Source organism: Theobroma cacao, chromosome 9 (assembly GCF_053813885.1).
Source record: "Theobroma cacao isolate CCN51 chromosome 9, ASM5381388v1, whole genome shotgun sequence".
NCBI lineage: Eukaryota > Viridiplantae > Streptophyta > Magnoliopsida > Malvales > Malvaceae > Theobroma > Theobroma cacao.
This window is the reverse complement of record NC_142647.1, coordinates 46406452-46425622: the sequence shown is the minus strand read 5'-3', so window position 1 is coordinate 46425622 and position 19171 is coordinate 46406452. Positions and strand designations below refer to the sequence as shown.

General features: G+C 32.8%; 3 protein-coding genes across 4 annotated transcripts; all 3 read right to left on the bottom strand.

Moving 5' to 3' along the window:
- Positions 1-1647, bottom strand: LOC18590384 (UPF0481 protein At3g47200-like). The gene has a single exon (XM_007015866.3). It carries the CDS (start codon positions 1574-1576, stop codon positions 98-100), a length of 1479 nt encoding a protein of 492 aa, XP_007015928.3. The 5' UTR covers positions 1577-1647; the 3' UTR covers positions 1-97.
- Positions 1648-8921: 7274 nt separating this feature from the next.
- On the bottom strand, positions 8922-10023 carry LOC18590383 (dehydration-responsive element-binding protein 1F-like). Its single transcript, XM_007015865.3, has one exon. It carries the CDS (start codon positions 9927-9929, stop codon positions 9096-9098), a length of 834 nt encoding a protein of 277 aa, XP_007015927.3. The 5' UTR covers positions 9930-10023; the 3' UTR covers positions 8922-9095.
- Positions 10024-14535: 4512 nt separating this feature from the next.
- On the bottom strand, positions 14536-19171 carry IPT2 (tRNAisopentenyltransferase 2). 2 transcript variants are annotated; one of them, XM_007015863.3, is made up of 11 exons: positions 18880-19171; positions 18722-18801; positions 18521-18589; positions 17956-18028; positions 17760-17881; positions 16706-16780; positions 16377-16474; positions 16047-16233; positions 15442-15517; positions 15169-15332; positions 14536-15041 (listed from the first exon to the last, which is right to left on the bottom strand). In XM_007015863.3, the coding sequence occupies exons 1-11, from the start codon at positions 19118-19120 to the stop codon at positions 14898-14900; spliced, it is 1329 nt and encodes a 442-aa protein (XP_007015925.3). In that variant the 5' UTR covers positions 19121-19171; the 3' UTR covers positions 14536-14897. The 2 variants fall into 2 exon arrangements, with proteins under 2 accessions (XP_007015925.3, XP_007015926.3); XM_007015864.3 differs by having other exon boundaries at positions 16047-16469.

Genomic DNA, 19171 nt, shown 5'->3' with positions numbered 1-19171 from the left:
CTGATACAATGCGATTTTACGATGTAATAAAACTTCAATTATGAAATTTACAATTTGCTACAAATTTCTCCAAAAACTTGTACCTGAATTTATTTATTTATTTTGGGTTCTTTAGTGGACGGATATATGCATAGATAGCAAAGAAGGCCTGAATCATGGTGAATATTAGGAGGATGAGGGCAGCTAAGGCTGACATGAATGACCATGGGGTGTCAAAGTAAGTGTGCTTGAATCCTGCCCATCGGACATGCCAATCGTTCCTGTAATACTCATTCACATCCTGAAAAAGCTTCGACAGATAGCTCTTCTCTATATCAAACGCCACGTCTTTGCCTACATTGTTAAAGAAACGAGCAATTTCCTCGTCCGTTCCGAAATAGTTTTCGATTATTTTGTGATCACGGAGAAATCCTGCATCGCTGGGTGTGTTGATTAAGCATCCCATGAAGGTTGCATACGTTGTTATGTGGTTTGAGCGGTGGTTGTAACATTGCTCAAAAGCAACACAATTGAGGAAGACCGAGCTTGTAAAATCATCTATTGTCAAAAGTGGGATTTGAAGCACCCCATTGCTGAATCTAACGTCTAAGAAGCTGTCACCCTTCCCTAGCTTGAATTGAATTCCTGCTAGATGTAGCTTTCTGGCAGACGGGATCAATTGAAGGAATGTCGACGTTTCTTCAGTCGAACTGCTCTTTCTTGATGTTTCTTCAATGGAAGTACTATTTCTTGATACTTCTTCAGATGAATTACTATTTCTTGACGCTTCTTCAGAGGAAGGTGGGAGAAAACTCATGCGAAACAGATCAAGTAAATGTCGTCCAGTAAGATTGTTATGCTTCTCCAGGACTTCGATAGGTCTTTGTGCCATGTAATTGAAAAATCCTAGGGTAAGCCGAGCTAAGGAGGGAATGTGTTCCTGGCCCGAACCCAATACTGTTAGTTCAAACAAAGTTCGAAGCACAAAGAACGGGATTTGGTTTTCTAGCCTAAGAAGATCTCGCATAAGGAAACTCAAAATCCATTGCATATTGAAGATGGGGTCATCAAGATTAGTCTCTGCTAACCTGCCAACTATGCAAAACAGCTCGATAATGAAACATCCGTCAAGCACCATCATCTCAATCAGACCATGGCTGTCCATTCCAATTGTCTCAGAGTAGCACTCCCTTATACTGTCCTCCATTTGTTTTATGGCTTGGAAGAGGTTAAAGAGGCCAACGTTGTGTCGCCGTATTCGATGAAGGAGGGAACCAAGAAATCTCCATTTGTGCTCTTGCATCATCTTGAGATGTTCTTTTCCATGGTGATAAGGACCAATGGAAATGATATGGGGTTGGTAGGCCTTTTCATTGATTTGGACGAGGCTTTCAGGGACTCTGAAGATGCAGCAAGACTTGTTACCAGCATATTTATTCAACAACTTCGGTGGTTGATTGATTTTTGCTTCCATGGTTCTGATAACTTGATGAGAGGTTTCATCCATGTCTGCAGCCTCCATGACCCTGACAACTTGATGAGAGTTTTCTCCATTTACTAGGTTACTACAGCAGGGGCCAACCATTTCCACGCCCATATGATTTTTGAGTGGCGCATGGGGCAGCTTACAACTTATGTCTCTAATCGGCACTTGGCTGTAGGAAGTCACCGGAGAGGACTATGGAACTCTTAACTTGGAAAGAAATGCTGCATTTTTACAAGTTGTTCTTATTCACGAGAAATCATTTCAAAGTCAACGTGGGAGGAGGTCCTTCGTAGGTAACTACTCGACATTTTCTCTTCGTTTCTCCTGTCATTAAGCTATTGACATTTTCTTACTCTTTTCTTTCTTGGTGCAAAAGATTCTCCTTGAGGATTCCGAAAAGAAAATTTGTCATTTGCTTTCTGACCTTGTAATACCCCAACTCAAAAATTACGATTACATTAATATATTTACAAAATCCTAAATTTGATAAACAGGTTTTATTGAAATTACTTATAAAATATTTGGGTTTATAATAAAATAGTTGAATATTAAGGACCTTTTAGTAAATAGAGTGGTTTATTTTAATTGGAGTTAGATTACATTATCATGTTAAAAAAAAGTCAATTATATCTTATCACATTTTTTTAAAAAAAATCAATTAGTTTTATCTAAATTAGTTTTTAAAAAAAGAAAATCAGTAAGGCACATTTAAATAAAAGCAGTTTACATATTTAAAGGAAAAGTGGTAAGGTCAATTATTTTATCACATACGAGGAAGTTAAAATTAGTTTTTATTAGTACATTTAAAGGAAAAAAATACAAAAAAAAAATCATTTGGGAGAAACTAACCCTAGAGAAGAAGAAGGCAGAAGAAAAAAATCTATTCAAGAAAGTAAGGTATGATTAAGTTTTAACTTTAGTTTATTTCTTTAACTTTTTTTCAAATCTGGTACTGTTTCGGTAACTTTCCGATGGCATGATGGATACCAATGAAAATGTCTTGAAAAAATCTTTTCAATGGTTTTTATAGCATCTCGTTTGGCTTTGCAGTTAGAAAGATACAAATTTTGTAACATCTAGTTTGGCTTTACGGTTAAGAAAATATAGATTTTTGAAATTGACTAGAAACCTAGTTTTCAATAGTTCTGACGACCCAACTTTAGGTAACTGGAACTTCATATTTCGGTAACATTTTTGATCATTTCTTCGAGGGCTTTTGTAGTATGAAATGAGATGTTTAATTTGGCATCAATGATCCGGTTAGGGACTTTCTGTATTAAGAGAATTAAAACCTCAAATTAGGTTCGTTGATATTGGAAACTTAGAAATCTGGGTCTTTCTGTGACAATTTCTAAACTTTTGACTTTCGAAACTTGAGAATTTTATGTTCTTTTTAATCGAAACAAATTTTGGTATTGTAGTATGATATGAATATTTCAAATTGATATTGATTTTATCACTAGAAATAATTCGGTTAAGAGTCATAAGAGCTCAAAATAGGCCAAATAGCCATCTAGATTTTGAAAATTTTAGAAAACAGAAATTTTTTTATTTTTTTTTAAATTCGATTTTAATTAATATGTGATAAATTTTGTTGTAAACTTCATAAATATTGGATATGTGATTTCTACTATATTTTTATATCTTAAAGTATATATCTTTATATTTTATAAATTTATTTATTGAATTAGTAGATTTTATTAAAATATCAAAAATTAATGGAAAATTATAAATATGATTTTCATGAATGAAATTAGTGTTATTTTTCTATCAAAAATTAAAATCTTTACTAATTTGATGATTTAAGTTCAATTTTCAATTTTATTTGATTTTTATTAACTCAAAAAAAATATTACCTTATTAATTGAAAATGTTTTTAAATTGCAATAGAGGTTGTTATACACTCTAAATGCTTATGATGGTCAATAGAAAGTTGCTTGTCAAATTCATTTGCAAATTCAGTTTTGATATTTGTATATATGTTTTTTGAAATATTAAGCAACTAGAAAGATTTTCTGATTTGCTACTTAAAGTGAAATTGACAAAGTCAAGTAAGTAATTGATATTCCTTTGGTATTTTTACATCTTAAAAATTAGCCTCAATGTGAAATTGAATTTTATATATTATGTATAATATGTTTTGTCCTATAGTTTGTAAAAATCGGGTTGAGCATGCAAAATATATATAAATATATATATATATATATATGATTTTCGTATATTAGATTTTAGAATGTAAATTTTTACAAAATATGATTTTTTTAATTTTGAAATATGAATATGATTTTTGTCTAACATATGCATATATGATTATTTTTGTGATTACATATGTAAATATTTAGTTTAAAATAAATATGTTTTTGATGTGCACGATATGTGTTTTGTGAAAGTGAATATTATCATTTTGTGAATTTAGATAATCATAAAATATATTTTTTATCTCCTAGTATGACTATGTTATGATCCTGCTAATGGGGGTTAAACGTTGGTCATGTTGACATGTATTATTTAATTAGATATCGATCTTACAACCGCACCACCGGTTACAGAATAATGGTATTTGTGATATCTGTTCAAAGCAGCCAATAGTTGGTTTCGATATACTTATGACCCATGCCACTGGGGTTAATTGTGGTTTCGATATGATTATGACCCATGCCATTGGGGTTAATTATGATTTCTGTTATGATTATGACTTATGCTGTAAGGGTTAAGTATGACCATAGTATGTTACAGAAGACCAATAAAAATCTAAAATCAGTGTGAAATTATGTTTTGTTTTATTATCTGTAAGTTTCGAAATTGTGTTAGATATGTTATCTAAAACGAAATCATGTTTGTTTTTGTACTTCAAAAATGAAATTTTGAAATATATATTTTGAATGAGATTACCCAAAAATTTTGTTTTGATATCTCTATATATATTAGTAATTTTGGCCTAAATGTTTTGAACATGTTTAACTCGGCTGAAGGGATGTCAGTTACTTGCTGAGTGGTTGTACTCATTCTTAGATTTCAACACGTATTCATGTCTGGGGATTAGACTTATTCGATGAGAGCAAGATTATTACATGTCTTTTGATATTTATAAGTTTTGATATAAGTATTAGGATTTTAGTTTGTAAAGATATGACAGCTAAATGAGAAATTTGTACCTTTTGTAGGATTATATATATACACGCACACACACACACATATATATTGTATTATTTGAAGATTTGAGATTTTGTAAAGTGTAAAAATTTAAAGAAATTTTAGAGTTATTACATTTAGTTTAGTATGATATTGTTGCCTTACATACTTATGAGATTCATCTCATAAGTATGTGGTGTCTGTTAAGTCTCAAAATCTTGAATTTAGGGTGTGACAGACCTACTAGGTAATCTAATAGGAAATTATCAAGAAAATGTTCTATTCTCGATATTGCAAGTTATTTTTGGTAAAACAGAACTAAAAGTCCTAGTTGACTAAGAGATTAGGCAATGTAATCCCCATCAAGCTGCGGCATCTCTACCCCATTCCAATTAAATACATCTTTTCTCTCTGGCTCGGTGGGAGAATCTGATAATACATTGGTGGCCAAAATTATTACTAGGATATATACGTTGAAAACGGAAGGCTTTTGAGGAAATTACCTGTTCTCAAATGACCTATGGCCAATGGGTTGGGCCAACCTAATTGGGTAAAACTTGCACATAGCTTCTACTTCCCTTTGGCTACAGTTTTTTTTTCCATTTTTAGCATGAACTGCCTTTCTTGTTACAATGCTATTGTTTTCTTTAGTGTTTAGGGAGCTCAGTTCATGTGACAGGACATATGGAAAATGGGCTTGTACATGTCAAAGTGGGAGAAATTTTTTAAATACGGTGGAAAACAATGTAAAAACCAAGGGTATTAGGTACAATGGTAAGCAACTAGAGAATGAAGTGAAGGGTTAATAGAACTAATAAGATATATACTACATTTTAAACAGAAATATCAGAGGAGACTGAGCTAATGAGGGGCAGAAATCCTTGAATGTACAAAGTGAGCAAGTGTTTTGATGTAATCGATAATAATAACTTCTCAGAATTTGAGTTAAAGAGTTTTAATAATATTTTTATCTAACGTAAAATGAGTATCGCAATCTCTTTATTGAAATTTTTAATGCGGAAAATTACACAACACAACCTAATCGCATATTGAATTAACACACGTTTTGATGTCAAGTGTAACATTTTGGGATCAAATAAAACTAATCCATCAACTTTTCAGATATAAAAATTATCAACACCTTAACTATTTAAATTCAAATTAAATTACTAGTGATGAGAATTTTTGAGTTCTTATAGAAGTTTCCATTATCTCATTGTCAATAATATTAGTGACTTAACAAATATATATAAACCATGCAATATATATATACAAGTTTAAATCCAAATTGTTAGTAACAAGTCATGTGTAAGTTGCACCTTTTCATTAATTATATGATTGTTATTATCGATCTTATTTCTATTAGTATATGAAAATTTATGAAATCGAAATGGATTAAAAGATTTGAATATTTGGTGTTATGTATTTACCTTTGAAAGAGATTTGGTTCAAATGTGTCTTTTTTCAAATAAAAAAGAAAAGAATAAAAAAAGGCAGAAGGCCGACGGAAAAGACAAAATGAGGGTTGTTAGCTGGTTATGCTCTATATGAGATCACGCGGCCATTTTTGCTTGGTAAATTTAATTAAAGTATCAGTAATCTTACTCACATGTGTAAAGCAATAAAGTAAGCAAAAGGATAAGTAACTAATTAAACCTCAAGCATTTGAGCCAATCTTTTGTACAGGTGAAACATGTTAAGGGTGAACTTACTATAAAATTTACCAAAGTAAATGTGATAAGATTTACCTGAAAAACCTATCCCACTCACTTTTTTCCCCCTTCGTTTTTAGGCCCATTATGTGTACAAATTTAAGATGCACGTCAAGTCTTTTCAGCATTTTGTGCGGGAATCTATCTCCCATCTCATACAGTCCAAAACCAAAAGAATGGCCTACACATCGTCTTCTTCTTAGATTAGGCCATTGGTACTTCCTCTCTTCCTTGATGATCACCTCACTTGTGATTTGATTGTATGTAGATATTTTAACATCTATGGTTGTTGAGGATAGCTTCATTCCATATGTTGGACTTTTGAGATATCGTTCATGATTGTCATCTTATTTGGACAAGATTATCTAATAAGATATATATAGTGCTTTACTTTCTTATCTTTGTATATTGGAATTATCAAGATTATTAGATATCAAAAACGTTATTAAGATTATCTTGATGAGAGTTATTAGCCGATGATCTTTAAAGGGTTACAAATAATTAAGTTTATGCGTTCCATCAAATGATTCACACCAACAATTTATATTAAAAAGGTGAATGGGACCTATTCATTGTATTAGCAATCAATATAGCTTCTTCATCTTTTTTGACTGATCTTTTAACTCTGTGAAAAGTCAATAATGCACGACATGAGCATGACAGAGGGACTGTATGGTAGTAGGTAATGTAAAGGGAGAAACTCGTGTACTTTTTTTTGTGTGGTTCAGTCGAAACTCGTCTACTTGAGCAAGCTGGATAATGACAACAAAGGTTGTTGCAATGGTGACAATTAAATGGCAAATCAAAATTAAAGAAAACAAATAGCTTAAGCAACTATATATAATCCCTACAAGGAAATGATTGATTTTGATAATTAATGTGGACAAAAGAAATAAGAGTATATATTAATTACTATATACAAAAAAAGGCATACACGTTTCTCACACCAAATACGGATATTGTGATATATAAAATTAGTGGCAGATACATTAACATAGTTATATTTTCCTTTGAAGACCACGTGGCTTTCTTTGGTACATAGGCCAAGTAATTTACAAGTCTTAAAGTTGGATTGCACACATAGATAGATAGTTTCAACTTTCAACTACAAGAAGTGGATACGTTTCATGCTGGAGCTGCAAGTAAGTTCCTCGTACCTTGGAAATTAGGTTTTATTTTGTCTTCTCTAGCTAGCTTTAGCCACCACTATATATATATATATGTATGTATGTGAGATGAAGATCATTGATGAATTGTTGAGCATGTGTAACTACCAAGAATTGAAAGTTCTAATATTAAAGAAAATATCTTCTACAAATATATATATATGTATGTGAGATGAAGATCATTGATGAATTGTTGAGTATGTGTAACTACCAAGAATTGAAAGTTCTAATATTAAAGAAAATATCTTCTACAAATATATATATATATATATATATATATATATATATATGTATGTGAGATGAAGATCATTGATGAATTGTTGAGTATGTGTAACTACCAAGAATTGAAAGTTCTAATATTAAAGAAAATATCTTCTACAAATATATATATATATATATGTATGTGAGATGAAGATCATTGATGAATTGTTGAGTATGTGTAACTACCAAGAATTGAAAGTTCTAATATTAAAGAAAATATCTTCTACAAACTCTTCTTCAACAACACCATTTTCAAACTTCCCATGGGTTGGGTCGAGCTCCTCCATCCTCGTTCAAGCTAGCTCGCCCTCATGCATGTTTAATTTGGAGCCAACATGCTTGATATTTGTTCTTGATCTACAAACAGTTAATGGATGATCAATATACATCCCCTTGGCAGGTTATATATTTACTTTATAATTACTTAAAAATTGCCTAGCCATTATTAGCATGACATGGCCTTTATATTAAGGTCAATATATAGAATTAAAATTTCTTCAATTGCACCTTTAATTATAAGGAATGCTAATTAAAGGGTAAGTTGTTTGTAATTTTTTAATGCTTAAATTTGGCTATTTATGTTTTATTATATGAGGTTTCGATATAAACCCTAAGCAAATAGAATGTAATTAATTTATAGAGTATAATAAAAATTGAACAAATGGCTACAAAAGAAAATCAATCCAGATTCCAAACATATCAATTTCATATGATAGTAAGAGCATTTCTATTCATGCATGTGCCAAGAAAAGGTGCCATTATATTTTCTTGTCGCATGTTTAACTTTTTCAAAAGTTTTTAATTTTTATTCAAAAATACTTATCGAAGAGAAATATAAGTTAGATATTAAAAGTATATATGCATACACTTTTCTTTTCACATTTCTCTTCTATTTAATCCGGACAAGATATCGCACTGATATTGAATTTCTTAAGAACACGTCTTTTTTCACTTCTAAATTTAAAATAAAAAAATAAAGACACCAACAAAACAGTAGCTTCTTCCAAAAACAAAAAAAAAAAACAAAATAGTAGCTGAGAAATCATATATCACATTGAAAATAACCTTATTCAAGTCTGGTTTGGATTGTACAGCTGTATGTACTGCAAACATCATACCTCTAGGAATCTCTAGATCATCTGAATTCACCTACAACTACTGGATTGGAAATGAGGCAGGATGAGCTGAAAGAAATTTACAATTGTCATTGGCTTAGAGATGTAATTGGTACAGTTACTAGCCGGTGTTAGAATGTACACTAATATACCCTCTTGTTTATCTGGCCAATAACTTACTGAAAAAGAAAAAAGGGAAAGAGCAGAATAATGCAACCTTAAACTGATAACTCTATGATTCCTGTCAATCCCATAAATCAATGTTCATGGTAAAAGCTGTATCATCATCCCAGTCAACTTGTCTTTGCATTGCTGGTGGGGTGAGGAGCATACCCTCTGCCATACTATCCAGTAACCCTGGCCAGTTGAACAGTGCCTCCTCATCGACGAACAACGGATTAGACTGATTAGGCTTGTTCTCCAATGTCTCACTTGATGGCATATGATCCATTAAAGAATGATCTAAAACTTTCTTTTCTTCATTCTGATCAATAGGTTTTATTTCTACTAAACAAGGTTCCAAAACCTTGTCTTGGTTCGTCGCATTGGAAATTTGGCTTGACGAGCATTCTGGTTCAATTTTTCTTGAACTTGTTGTATGTGAAGAGATGTCAAGTGACAAAGAAATTGCAGATGCTGAAGAAGTACAATGGGCTGCTGGTCTAAAAGCCTCAGCTGCTGCAAGAGCAGCCCTCTGTATATCCTTAGCTGAAGAAGACTTGGCTCGAGGTAGAACAGAAGCTGAGTCAGGAAAATTGAGAGCAGCAGACTTGCCCCTAAGCGCTAAGGCAGCAACATCATAAGCCCTAGCTGCCATTTCAGGACTAGGGAAAGTCCCCAACCAAATCCTTGATTTCTTGTAAGGCTCACGCACTTCACACACCCATTTATTCCCTTTTCTCTGCCTGACACCTCTAAACACCGGGTGACGCGTCTCCTTAAACTTCTTCCTACCAGCTTTTCGCTTATGCGAAACTGGCAATGCCTCAGCCGATGAGGATTCTGAATCAGGGCTGCATGACTTGCATGATGAAGATGAAGAAGAAGGTGAAGAAGAATCAAGCTCTAAGTGCTCCATGTAGCTGTAGTCAAAAAAGAGAATTAATTCCCCAAAAAGATAATTCTTTCAAGTTATGAGTTAATTGGTAGAAGAAAAAAAGCAAAGGAAAGAGTAGTGAAGCAAGCAGGAGTGAAGTGAAGAGACTAATACATATATATATATATATATACATATATATATATATATATATAAATAGATATAATATAGGAAGGAATAGTTAGAAGGGGTCAGAAACGGAAGAGGGGGGGGGGGGTGGAAATTGGAAAGAATCAAATCCGCGAATTGGACATGGGGGCGGACACGGGGCGGCACGGCTTATTTGTAACACGTGAAAAAGAAAAAAACAGGAATTCGATGAAATTCATGAGGAAATGTGAAATGCGAGACGGATTACCATTTAGAACAGTGACATTTGAACGGCTTCAAATATAGAGCAGTGAAAAGCGAATCAGTTTATAGAAAAGGTCATAACCATGTGGGGTCGTTCCCCTTTCAGTCCTTGTCCTTACTGTTACATCACATAACAGCCTTCAGGACTAAATAATTAAATATCACTATGCATGTTCATTCATGATTCTTATCCATCCTGCCGATTCAAGTAAATTGACTTCCCCAAATTCTTTGAATTGGAATAATGAGTTTATCGTACTGGAAACTTTTTGACCTTCAAAATTGTTGACCACCCGACCTTATAATAACATCTTTAATAAGTCTGATGTATTTGGACTTTGTTTCATGAGATATTTAGGTATCGTTTGATTAGATACAAAATTGCAGTACCGAAGAGCAAGTGTTGAAAGTTTCAAGTAGTTAGTAAAAATCCAACATATAGATAAAAAAAGAATAAAGAGGAAAAGTAAGCTTTCTTTACTCGTTGTGTAAGTATCTTTACATACTTAAAATTCTCATTTTGTCACGTACCAGCTCAGCAAGTGGCCGCGTTTTGAAGCTGTGACTCAAAGTAAAACAATAAAAGTCTTGAAAAAAGGGGTTTTAAATCACAAGCACCGTTTTCAAAAGAAATCCCAAATTCTCAAGGTCTGTGGGTAAAGCTCAAGAGTCAAATTACAATGCTCTGACTGAAAGCAAAAGATAAGAACCCTAAATTGCCCATTTTGCCACGTGTAAGACTTCAAGGAGAGAGTTTTAAAGCTCCAACAGGTTGGCTTCAAGAAGGAGGGTTTTAAAGCAGAAACAGGTTTCCAATAAAAATCTTAAATTGCCCACCCGAGTGAGTAAAATAAAACAATAAAAAATGCTTTTGAACAATTCTACCACAGTATAATAGTAGAAACAGAGAGAAAGACAAAAAAGGGTTGGTAACAGATTTGAAGAAAAAGCAGAAGAAGATGAATTTACAACAAATATCACACAAAGGTTAGACTTTGTTCTTTTTCTTTTTTTTTTGAATCTTTTCTAAGACAGAAAAAAAAAATGAGAATAGAAACAAATGGAGCTGGTCTCAATTTTTCTCTTTCTTTCTAAAGAGAAGGTAATACTTTTGTGAAACACAACAACTATAAAAGCTCAATCTTGAAGAAAGATTGAGATAGAGAGATATTCACGACTTCGGATAAGTTTACTTCCTCTATTTCAGGATAAAAAGAGATAAACAAAAGATGTTGAAGCAAAGTGAGAGAAAGAGGGGTGCAAAGAAGCCCATGTGTAAGGCACGAATCATATTTTAATAATTGAAAACAGCAAAAGGTTGATTAAGCAATTACTAAATCTAACATTAAGTTAGTAATCGATAAAAGCAGAAGGTTGATTAAGTAATTGCTAAACCTAGCAATAAGTATGTCCCAGTGATTTTTGTCGTTTTGAATACTTTTTTATATAACATGCATACTTGTCTTGTCGATGATTGAATCCTTTAGATTTTAGTAGCTTTGTCACTTTTCCTGCTTTCTTTTTATAGTTCTTCGTTTCTATCGGTTGTTTTCTTAATTCAGAATTGAGTTAGTGTCCCATAATTCCGGTAAAATACAAAATTCCCCTAAACACACTTCTAAATGACAATTTCATCCCTTTTATTTCCAAATGCACCGTTAGATTTTTTGACTATTCATTACCATTAGTCAACAGTTTTTTACAAATACAAAACGTCATAATTATCCTCAAATAATTAAAATATAAAAAATACAAAAAATTATCATAATCTAATTTAATTAAATAATAATTAAAAAATACTTTTTATGTAACATTTATCAACTTAAAAAATGGAAAAGAGACACACAATGATGAAAATTTTAAAATATATATATTTAGAATTATTTTATTATTTACAAGTAAAAAAAAGTCATAATTTTTAAATTGAAAAAATAAAATTTAAAAAAAATTAAGTAAAAATAAAATCCTTCCAATCAAAGCATTTCAACCGAATATGACTTTTAGGAAAAGAACAATATTTGGCTTAATCCTGTTACCTGGAAGTAAATTTGTTAACTTAATAAAATTTATTTATTTGAATTTTGTTTCTTCAATGTTCTTTTATGCAAAGTATGTTTCCTCAATCTCTCATAGGTTTTCAAAAGAATAAGAAAATAATTTAAAAATTGCTCTTAAAGTTGCACAATTTTGTAAAATTTAATTTTAATAGAAAAAGAAGATAATGGAGTTGGCTGATGCAAGGAAAACAAGAAAAAGAACAATTGAGAGAGATAGAAAAATGAAAATACTTTATTTTTTTTGTTTAATTAGTTATTATAAATTTTTTAATATTTAATTTTAAGTGTCTAAAGTTTTTTATTTTACTTCATTAACAAGGTGATACATTTTGGTGAGCTGACCATGTATACACTGATAGTAGATCAAATATAAACCTAATAATTATTTAAGACAATAAAAAAAAAAAACCACTTAAAAACTAGGGAGGGTCTTGTTAAAGAATACACAGGGATGGTAGAGGAAAACATACATAAAAAATTCAAGGACAAGAATGAGCTCTTCATTGTACGAATACTTCTCCAGTATGGGATCTTTTTCTTTATTTTTGGGTTCATACTTGAAATCCATGTATAAAGTTTAGAGTCAAACAAAAACACTTAAAACCCGAAGGGTCTCGTTGCTTAATTTTGGTTATTAAAGTGGAAAAGAGTCAAACAAAAAGGAACACCCAATCGTGCTTGGTTCTCCTCCCTTGGTGGGCCGCTAGGACCAAGATGTTTCCTACGTTGACTGAAGTAATGTGAAAGCAAATCTAATTTCTCTCGTGCTGAAAAAAAGGTTGCAAAAATATATTCGAGCGGACTGCATTGTTCCACATGTTAGGCTTCCTTGGTGGACGGCGTCCGTGGTGGAAAATTCATGTCGGAATCGTTACATCATTGCATTAATCTCGTTGAAGCAGTTGGGTCAGTCCCTATCAAAGCCCCATCAACAACATTTCTATGTCAAACCACCGGCTTAGATTGGTGGCCATTAATGAATTTCAGAAGGAAATAAGTTGTTTCTTTGCTCAGCGAGGGATTTCGATTCTTAATCTCTGTTTTCACTTTGGTTTTTTATGGGAAGTTCTCTTCACAAAATAAAATCTTAATTTTTAAGTATGTAGCCCAACGTTTTTCCGTAAATCTCATCATCTGTAATTCAAAAAAATTTTAATGCGAAGTTGGGAAAGCTAGGGAATCATGTCTAAAAGAAAAGTCAAATTTAATAAAAGGCTTGAGACAAGCAGGAATTAATTTGAAAATTTTAATGATAAACAAATCTGATTGATGGTCAAAAAGATGTTGTTCCTTTGGTAGTCCATTGAATAGAAAACGTTACACATGCTGTGGCACGTAAGCAGTGAGTAACCACTGGCATTAAGAACGACGGGTCTTTTCTATGGTTTGGTTTATATGCCCTTTCCAATTACTACTTAATGTTGAATGAGGATGTCGACGGATGATGCTAATGTGACGATACCAAATGACAATGCCACTATTATCACATCTATTTAATCCATTTTTATATTTCATATTTTTATTAAGATATATTTTTTAACTTTATTAAAATATTTGCGGATACACGTCAACATATTGATTAAAACAGAATTTCAGATATATTAAATATTATAAGAAAAAATAATAAGAAAGTAAATTGTGTTTGCAATTTAGATTAATGGTTTTTTCTAGGTATTTAATTTATTAATTATTGTTAGTTAAAATATCACTTATCATTAAATGCTATGTGATGTTAATATGATATGCATATATAAAATAGCAAGTGACATTTTGAACAATTAGTCAACGTTAATCATAAAGGTTTATTTGATTCAAAATAAAAATATAATAACTTAATTAAATGTCATGTAAAAATAAAATTTTATTTAATTTTTTTAATAATTTAAATATTTTTTTTAATACTATACTTAAAGATGGGTTTTTTGCTGTTATTTAGTATTGTTTTTTTCCTTTGGAGGAATGAGAGTTTGATGGTATGTGAGTTTGTATCCTTCTTTATCTATTTTTTTTTTTAATTCATATAAAGATTTGAGTCAAGATATTAAGGAGGTTACATACATCCTATTTGCTTAAGTTCAATCTTGTAAAAGTTAATCAATTTATAGGATGACTGAATAGAGGGATTGTAAATTAGATACACATGTTTCTGCCAAAGTTTTATGCTCTCCGGCCATCTGTTTTGACAGGTTCAAAGTAAATTTTGTTTTGACATTTACAATTACAAGGAGCACTCAGGATGAAACCCAACTAAGTCAAGCAATGATCAGATATCAGGACAGAGGTGTGGATGCAAGTCCTGAAAATGAGCAGAAAAGTACTAAAATTTAGGTGTAAACTAAAAGCCAAATCTGCTGCATCAGATTCCCGTGATAAAAAGAGCGTGCATTGTCATTCTCAGGGCCGGCAGGAAAGGTAAAAACCTTTAAAAGGGACAGAGTAGGTGTTTTTAGACTACAATGGTTTACGTTATCCTCCTAGGCAAGCTACCTTGGATGAATGCAGTTTATCGATACCATTATCCTATTTAGGAGAGTAAATGTTACAGAATAAGATGTTCTTCATGCTGCTCTACTAAGGAGAAACTTTGAGACTTCCTGAGCCGTGAAATTCGTTTTCGATGCCCACGTCCCTGTTTATGTTGTTCCCATTCATGTGCTCCTCTAAGTACCCTATCTCCACAGGCCTGTTAATTTTAAAAATAATAAGGTCACAAATTTTAAAACCAGAACCTTCATCTAATCAGCCAGCAGATTCTAACACATAACAGTAAATGAAATGTACAAACGGATTTTGTTTCAGCCATAGCTGACCTTGCATGTGTATTGAGTCCACAAGTCCCTTTGGACTGTACCCATTATAGTTTTACTTTCTCCATCCAAAGTAGAATCTGTCCTATCATCTTCATTGAGGAAAGATCCAATAATTTTCACAGCAGGTCCAACCACTTGCACTGCCCAACACTCGTCCAATTTGCCTGGAATATAGAAACATAAATTATCAGTGCTGTTCATCTGAGCACAAAGAAGATGAGTTGCTCCACAGAAAAGTAAACATAAGAAATGGAAAGGACTGCAGAAGGATACCTGATATGGACTCTGTTGCGTCAACATAATTTATATTCCATCCAAACAATTTGTGAAGTTGATTGAGCCTCCTTTTCTGCAAAACAACATTGTGGATGTTAATAAGTTCCACAAATTGACATATACAGCCACCAAACTCCCACATTGGTATCATGTTAATTGATTCAGAGTATGGACTTAAAAATTGCCAGAAACAACTCAATTTCCAAAGCAAAAAATTTGACACGTAAATGCTCTATATCTGCAAAAGATTTTAGAGTCACCAATAACGAAATCTGCTTGTGTTATATTGACAAAGTCATATAGAATCAGATTAGTTGAATGGAAAATATTGTTCAGTAATTTATAATTATCCAGGATCAGAAGCATCTGTAAAAGGAAGGGGCAGGATCAGAAGCATCTGTAAAAGGAAGATGTAGATGAAAGCACAAGTCAAAGACTAAATTTGACAAAATCCTGAAAGAAATTTGAATTTTTTTTTGAAAATGGAGTATCTCAGGGATCCAAAAATTTATTATTGTTTTGAGATGCCAAAAGCACTGAAAAGTTTCCAACAGTAATTCACGTCTACCAAAATCATGAAAAATGTGAAAGGATAAACTTACTTGACGCCGAACAAGTCTTCGGGTGTTTGCTTTTACTTTGTCAATGGCTTCTTCTAGCAGAATTTTTTGTGGGTTTTCACTAGAGGACTTCAGTATTGCCCTTATATTCTCTTTCAACAACTTATCATCCATCCTTGTTGACAGCTTTAAGGGTGTCCCATCAGAAGAATCACTTGTCTCATCATCCCTGCCATCAGAAAGGTAAACTCTAAGAAAATTCCCAAATTCTCGAACACCAATGGCCTGTCGGAGACCTAGAGTATAATCTGCATTTGGATTGTAAATGTCATAAACTTCATCAAGCAACCCAGCATCTATCATGCAGTCTACCCTGTGTTCCACATATCGATCCAGGACAGGCATGGCGGCATCAACACATATAAAACAGCAATTATATCTAGAAGTATCAACTCGACCCCATTTCTGTCCTGCCACATGCAAGATTTTAACAAAATTAAAAAGCAAGTAGGTCACCACAGCATCATCTCCCTATCAAGAAATATAAGTTTAATCTTAATGGTTATTATTTCTGCTCAGTCTTTCTAAATCAAAACAGCAATAAGTTTTGTAAAAGAAATCAAAAGATAGGGAAGAAAAAGTTAAAATGTACAGTGGTACACATAATCAAGATCCTTAAACATGAGTTAAGGAACACTAACCTCTGCAGCCTTTCCCTGGTAAAGTTGGCTGGGAAGAACTCCAGAACGAGCATACAAACTAAGGTATAGATTAATCTGCAAAATTGAACCAATTTCAGGAATGTATAAATAGGTACATCTTAGATAAGAACCTCTACAACCAAGTCTCAGGCACATTTCAGAAACTCTTGAAACATTTTGGAAAACAAATAAGCATTTAAGTTCTAGTAACAGAACAGGCTTCAGCAAGTGGTGCTTTGTATAGCTAAAAGTAACTGGTTATGCAAAGCAAGCCGTAAGCTTACCTTAACTTCAAGTTTGTCTAATAAGCTTCACAGGCTAGGACTCTCAAGCCATTAGGTTGTGTCTAACTTGCTGAGTTATACTGTAAGGCAGTGCTTAGTATAGGGTGATTACCCCAAAATCCATGGTGATCTACACATGGTAAGAACTCGGGATTATATGTGGCAGTGATCTTAGATCACCAACAGTGATTAGGTCACTGCCTGGGAAAGTGATCTAATTCCCATCCAAAAGGGTGGAATACTATTATCATCAAGGTGAAGCGATATATAAAATTAAATATAGTCAATATTACAGTTTTAATGCATGAATTAAAACTTGCTTCCTCCCAAAATTGTAATTATTTTATATTATAATAGTTTTTACCAAACAAGGTGATTCCAAATCAGGAGAGATAAGATCACCGTAGTAATAAGAGAACAAGGAAATAGATTACCATGTTGATCTTGAAAATGATACCAAATGCTACCAAAGAAACAAAAAACTGAGTTTTATTCCAATAATATCTCTGGCAAAATATACTACCAAATCCAAAAAGCCAATACATAATTCATCATATGCTCGTGCTTTTACACTTAGCTCAATCTGAATTTTCATTTTAACAAATGATTTTGATTAAGACACAAAGCAATATTTGGCAGGCATAAGTAGCAAATATATAAAATAACAAAACCCAGCACCATATCCATTAACTGAACAATATAAGCCTACAATAAATGCAGACTTGTCTATGCATATTAAGTAAAGAAAACATGAAAACTTGGTCCCTAACCTTACGCTGATTATTTGGATGGATTCTGTTTGCTGCAACTGGATCAAGTTGTTTAAGAAGATCATAGCTATAGTTGCAACTATCTGTCTGGAAGTCAGGCATATGATTGATCTCCTCATTTCCTGTGATAAATTAAACAATGTCACTAGCATAATAATTTAGAATACTGATTCAAAGCAACAGGATTCCTACATACCAGGAAGGCTGCTTGAGTCGATTTCATCCGTATCTTCTGCTGAATCATCAAAAAGGAATGAACTCACAAGTGCCTGCATGCGAGGGTTAACATTAATTTTCACAATGTCCGCAAGCGACCAAAAGCTAATTTGCTTGTCCTCTCAATTAATGGAAGAGGCAAAACTACAAAGGAAAAAAAGAAACAGACACAGACATAAAGAGAGAGAGAGAGAGAGAGAGAGAGAGAGAGAGAGTTCCCCCAGAACAGTAAAGAAGTAGCTATGTTTGAGGATTGGAAAAGTATGCACAAGATAGCGTGCTATAAAATGTGTGCGTTGCCTGAACGAACATTGTCAACCATCATATTGTCCACTGTAAATAACAAAATTCTCTAACCCCAAACTCCACCACAGAATAATAAATTAATATAACAAAAAGTTTTTTTTCCTTAGAGAAACACTTAGTTTCTAGCATAGTAATAGTCAAAAAGGTGAAAAGTGAAGAAGGCTTAAACCATGCCAGTGCTATAAACTCCACAAGAATTTGCTAAAGATGATCAATCACATAAAGTAACAATTGCTAACCTGAATATAGTAATTGGTGCCTCCAACGATGACTGGCAAACAGTTGCGAGATAATATATCACTAATGATCTGAAATTAAAATTACACAAATGAAATAAAGATTAAATGATAGTGAACAAAAAACATAAAAAAGCATTTAGCATCAATACATGTGAAAGAACAGACATGATAAAACAATAGAAAAGAAAAAGCTCAACTCACAGGAATTGCAGAATCTCTGAAATTCTTAGCATTGAATTCCATATTTGAGCTCCCAGTACCCAACAGATGATGTGGTACTCCTAGACAAAATAAATAACCCATTAAGAAAATCAACAAAATATACCTAAAAAATTGAGGAAAAATATAAGAACCAAAACCTTTTTGTTCATGGAGAGGAACTTTGTTGGTGAGGACATCAAGGCCTTGATAGACTTGCATGGAATCAGCATTGATGATTTCTATAGGAAAATGAGTTGCCAAATCAATGGCTAAACGTGATTTTCCTGACCCAGTTGGACCCATTATTACGACCACCTTAGGCTTCTCTTCTTCCTTCTTGGGTTCTCCTCCACCGTTAGGGTTAAGGGATCTTGCAGGCGCCTTACTGCTTTCTTCCATCTCTCTCCTGGGCGTCTGCGTCGTGACTCTGTCCCTGAATCTTTGCTGGGT

Coding starts and splice junctions, on each gene's coding strand:
- LOC18590383 (XM_007015865.3), bottom strand. CDS start 9,929: ATGGAGCACTTAGAGCTTGATTCTTCTTCACCTTCTTCTTCATCTTCA.
- LOC18590384 (XM_007015866.3), bottom strand. CDS start 1,576: ATGGGCGTGGAAATGGTTGGCCCCTGCTGTAGTAACCTAGTAAATGGA.
- IPT2 (XM_007015864.3), bottom strand. CDS start 19,120: ATGGAAGAAAGCAGTAAGGCGCCTGCAAGATCCCTTAACCCTAACGGT. Junction 18,802..18,879: donor TCCTCTCCATGAACAAAAAG/GTTTTGGTTCTT, acceptor TATTTTGTCTAG/GAGTACCACATCATCTGTTG. Junction 15,518..16,046: donor GAAGACTTGTTCGGCGTCAA/GTAAGTTTATCC, acceptor GTTGTTTTGCAG/AAAAGGAGGCTCAATCAACT.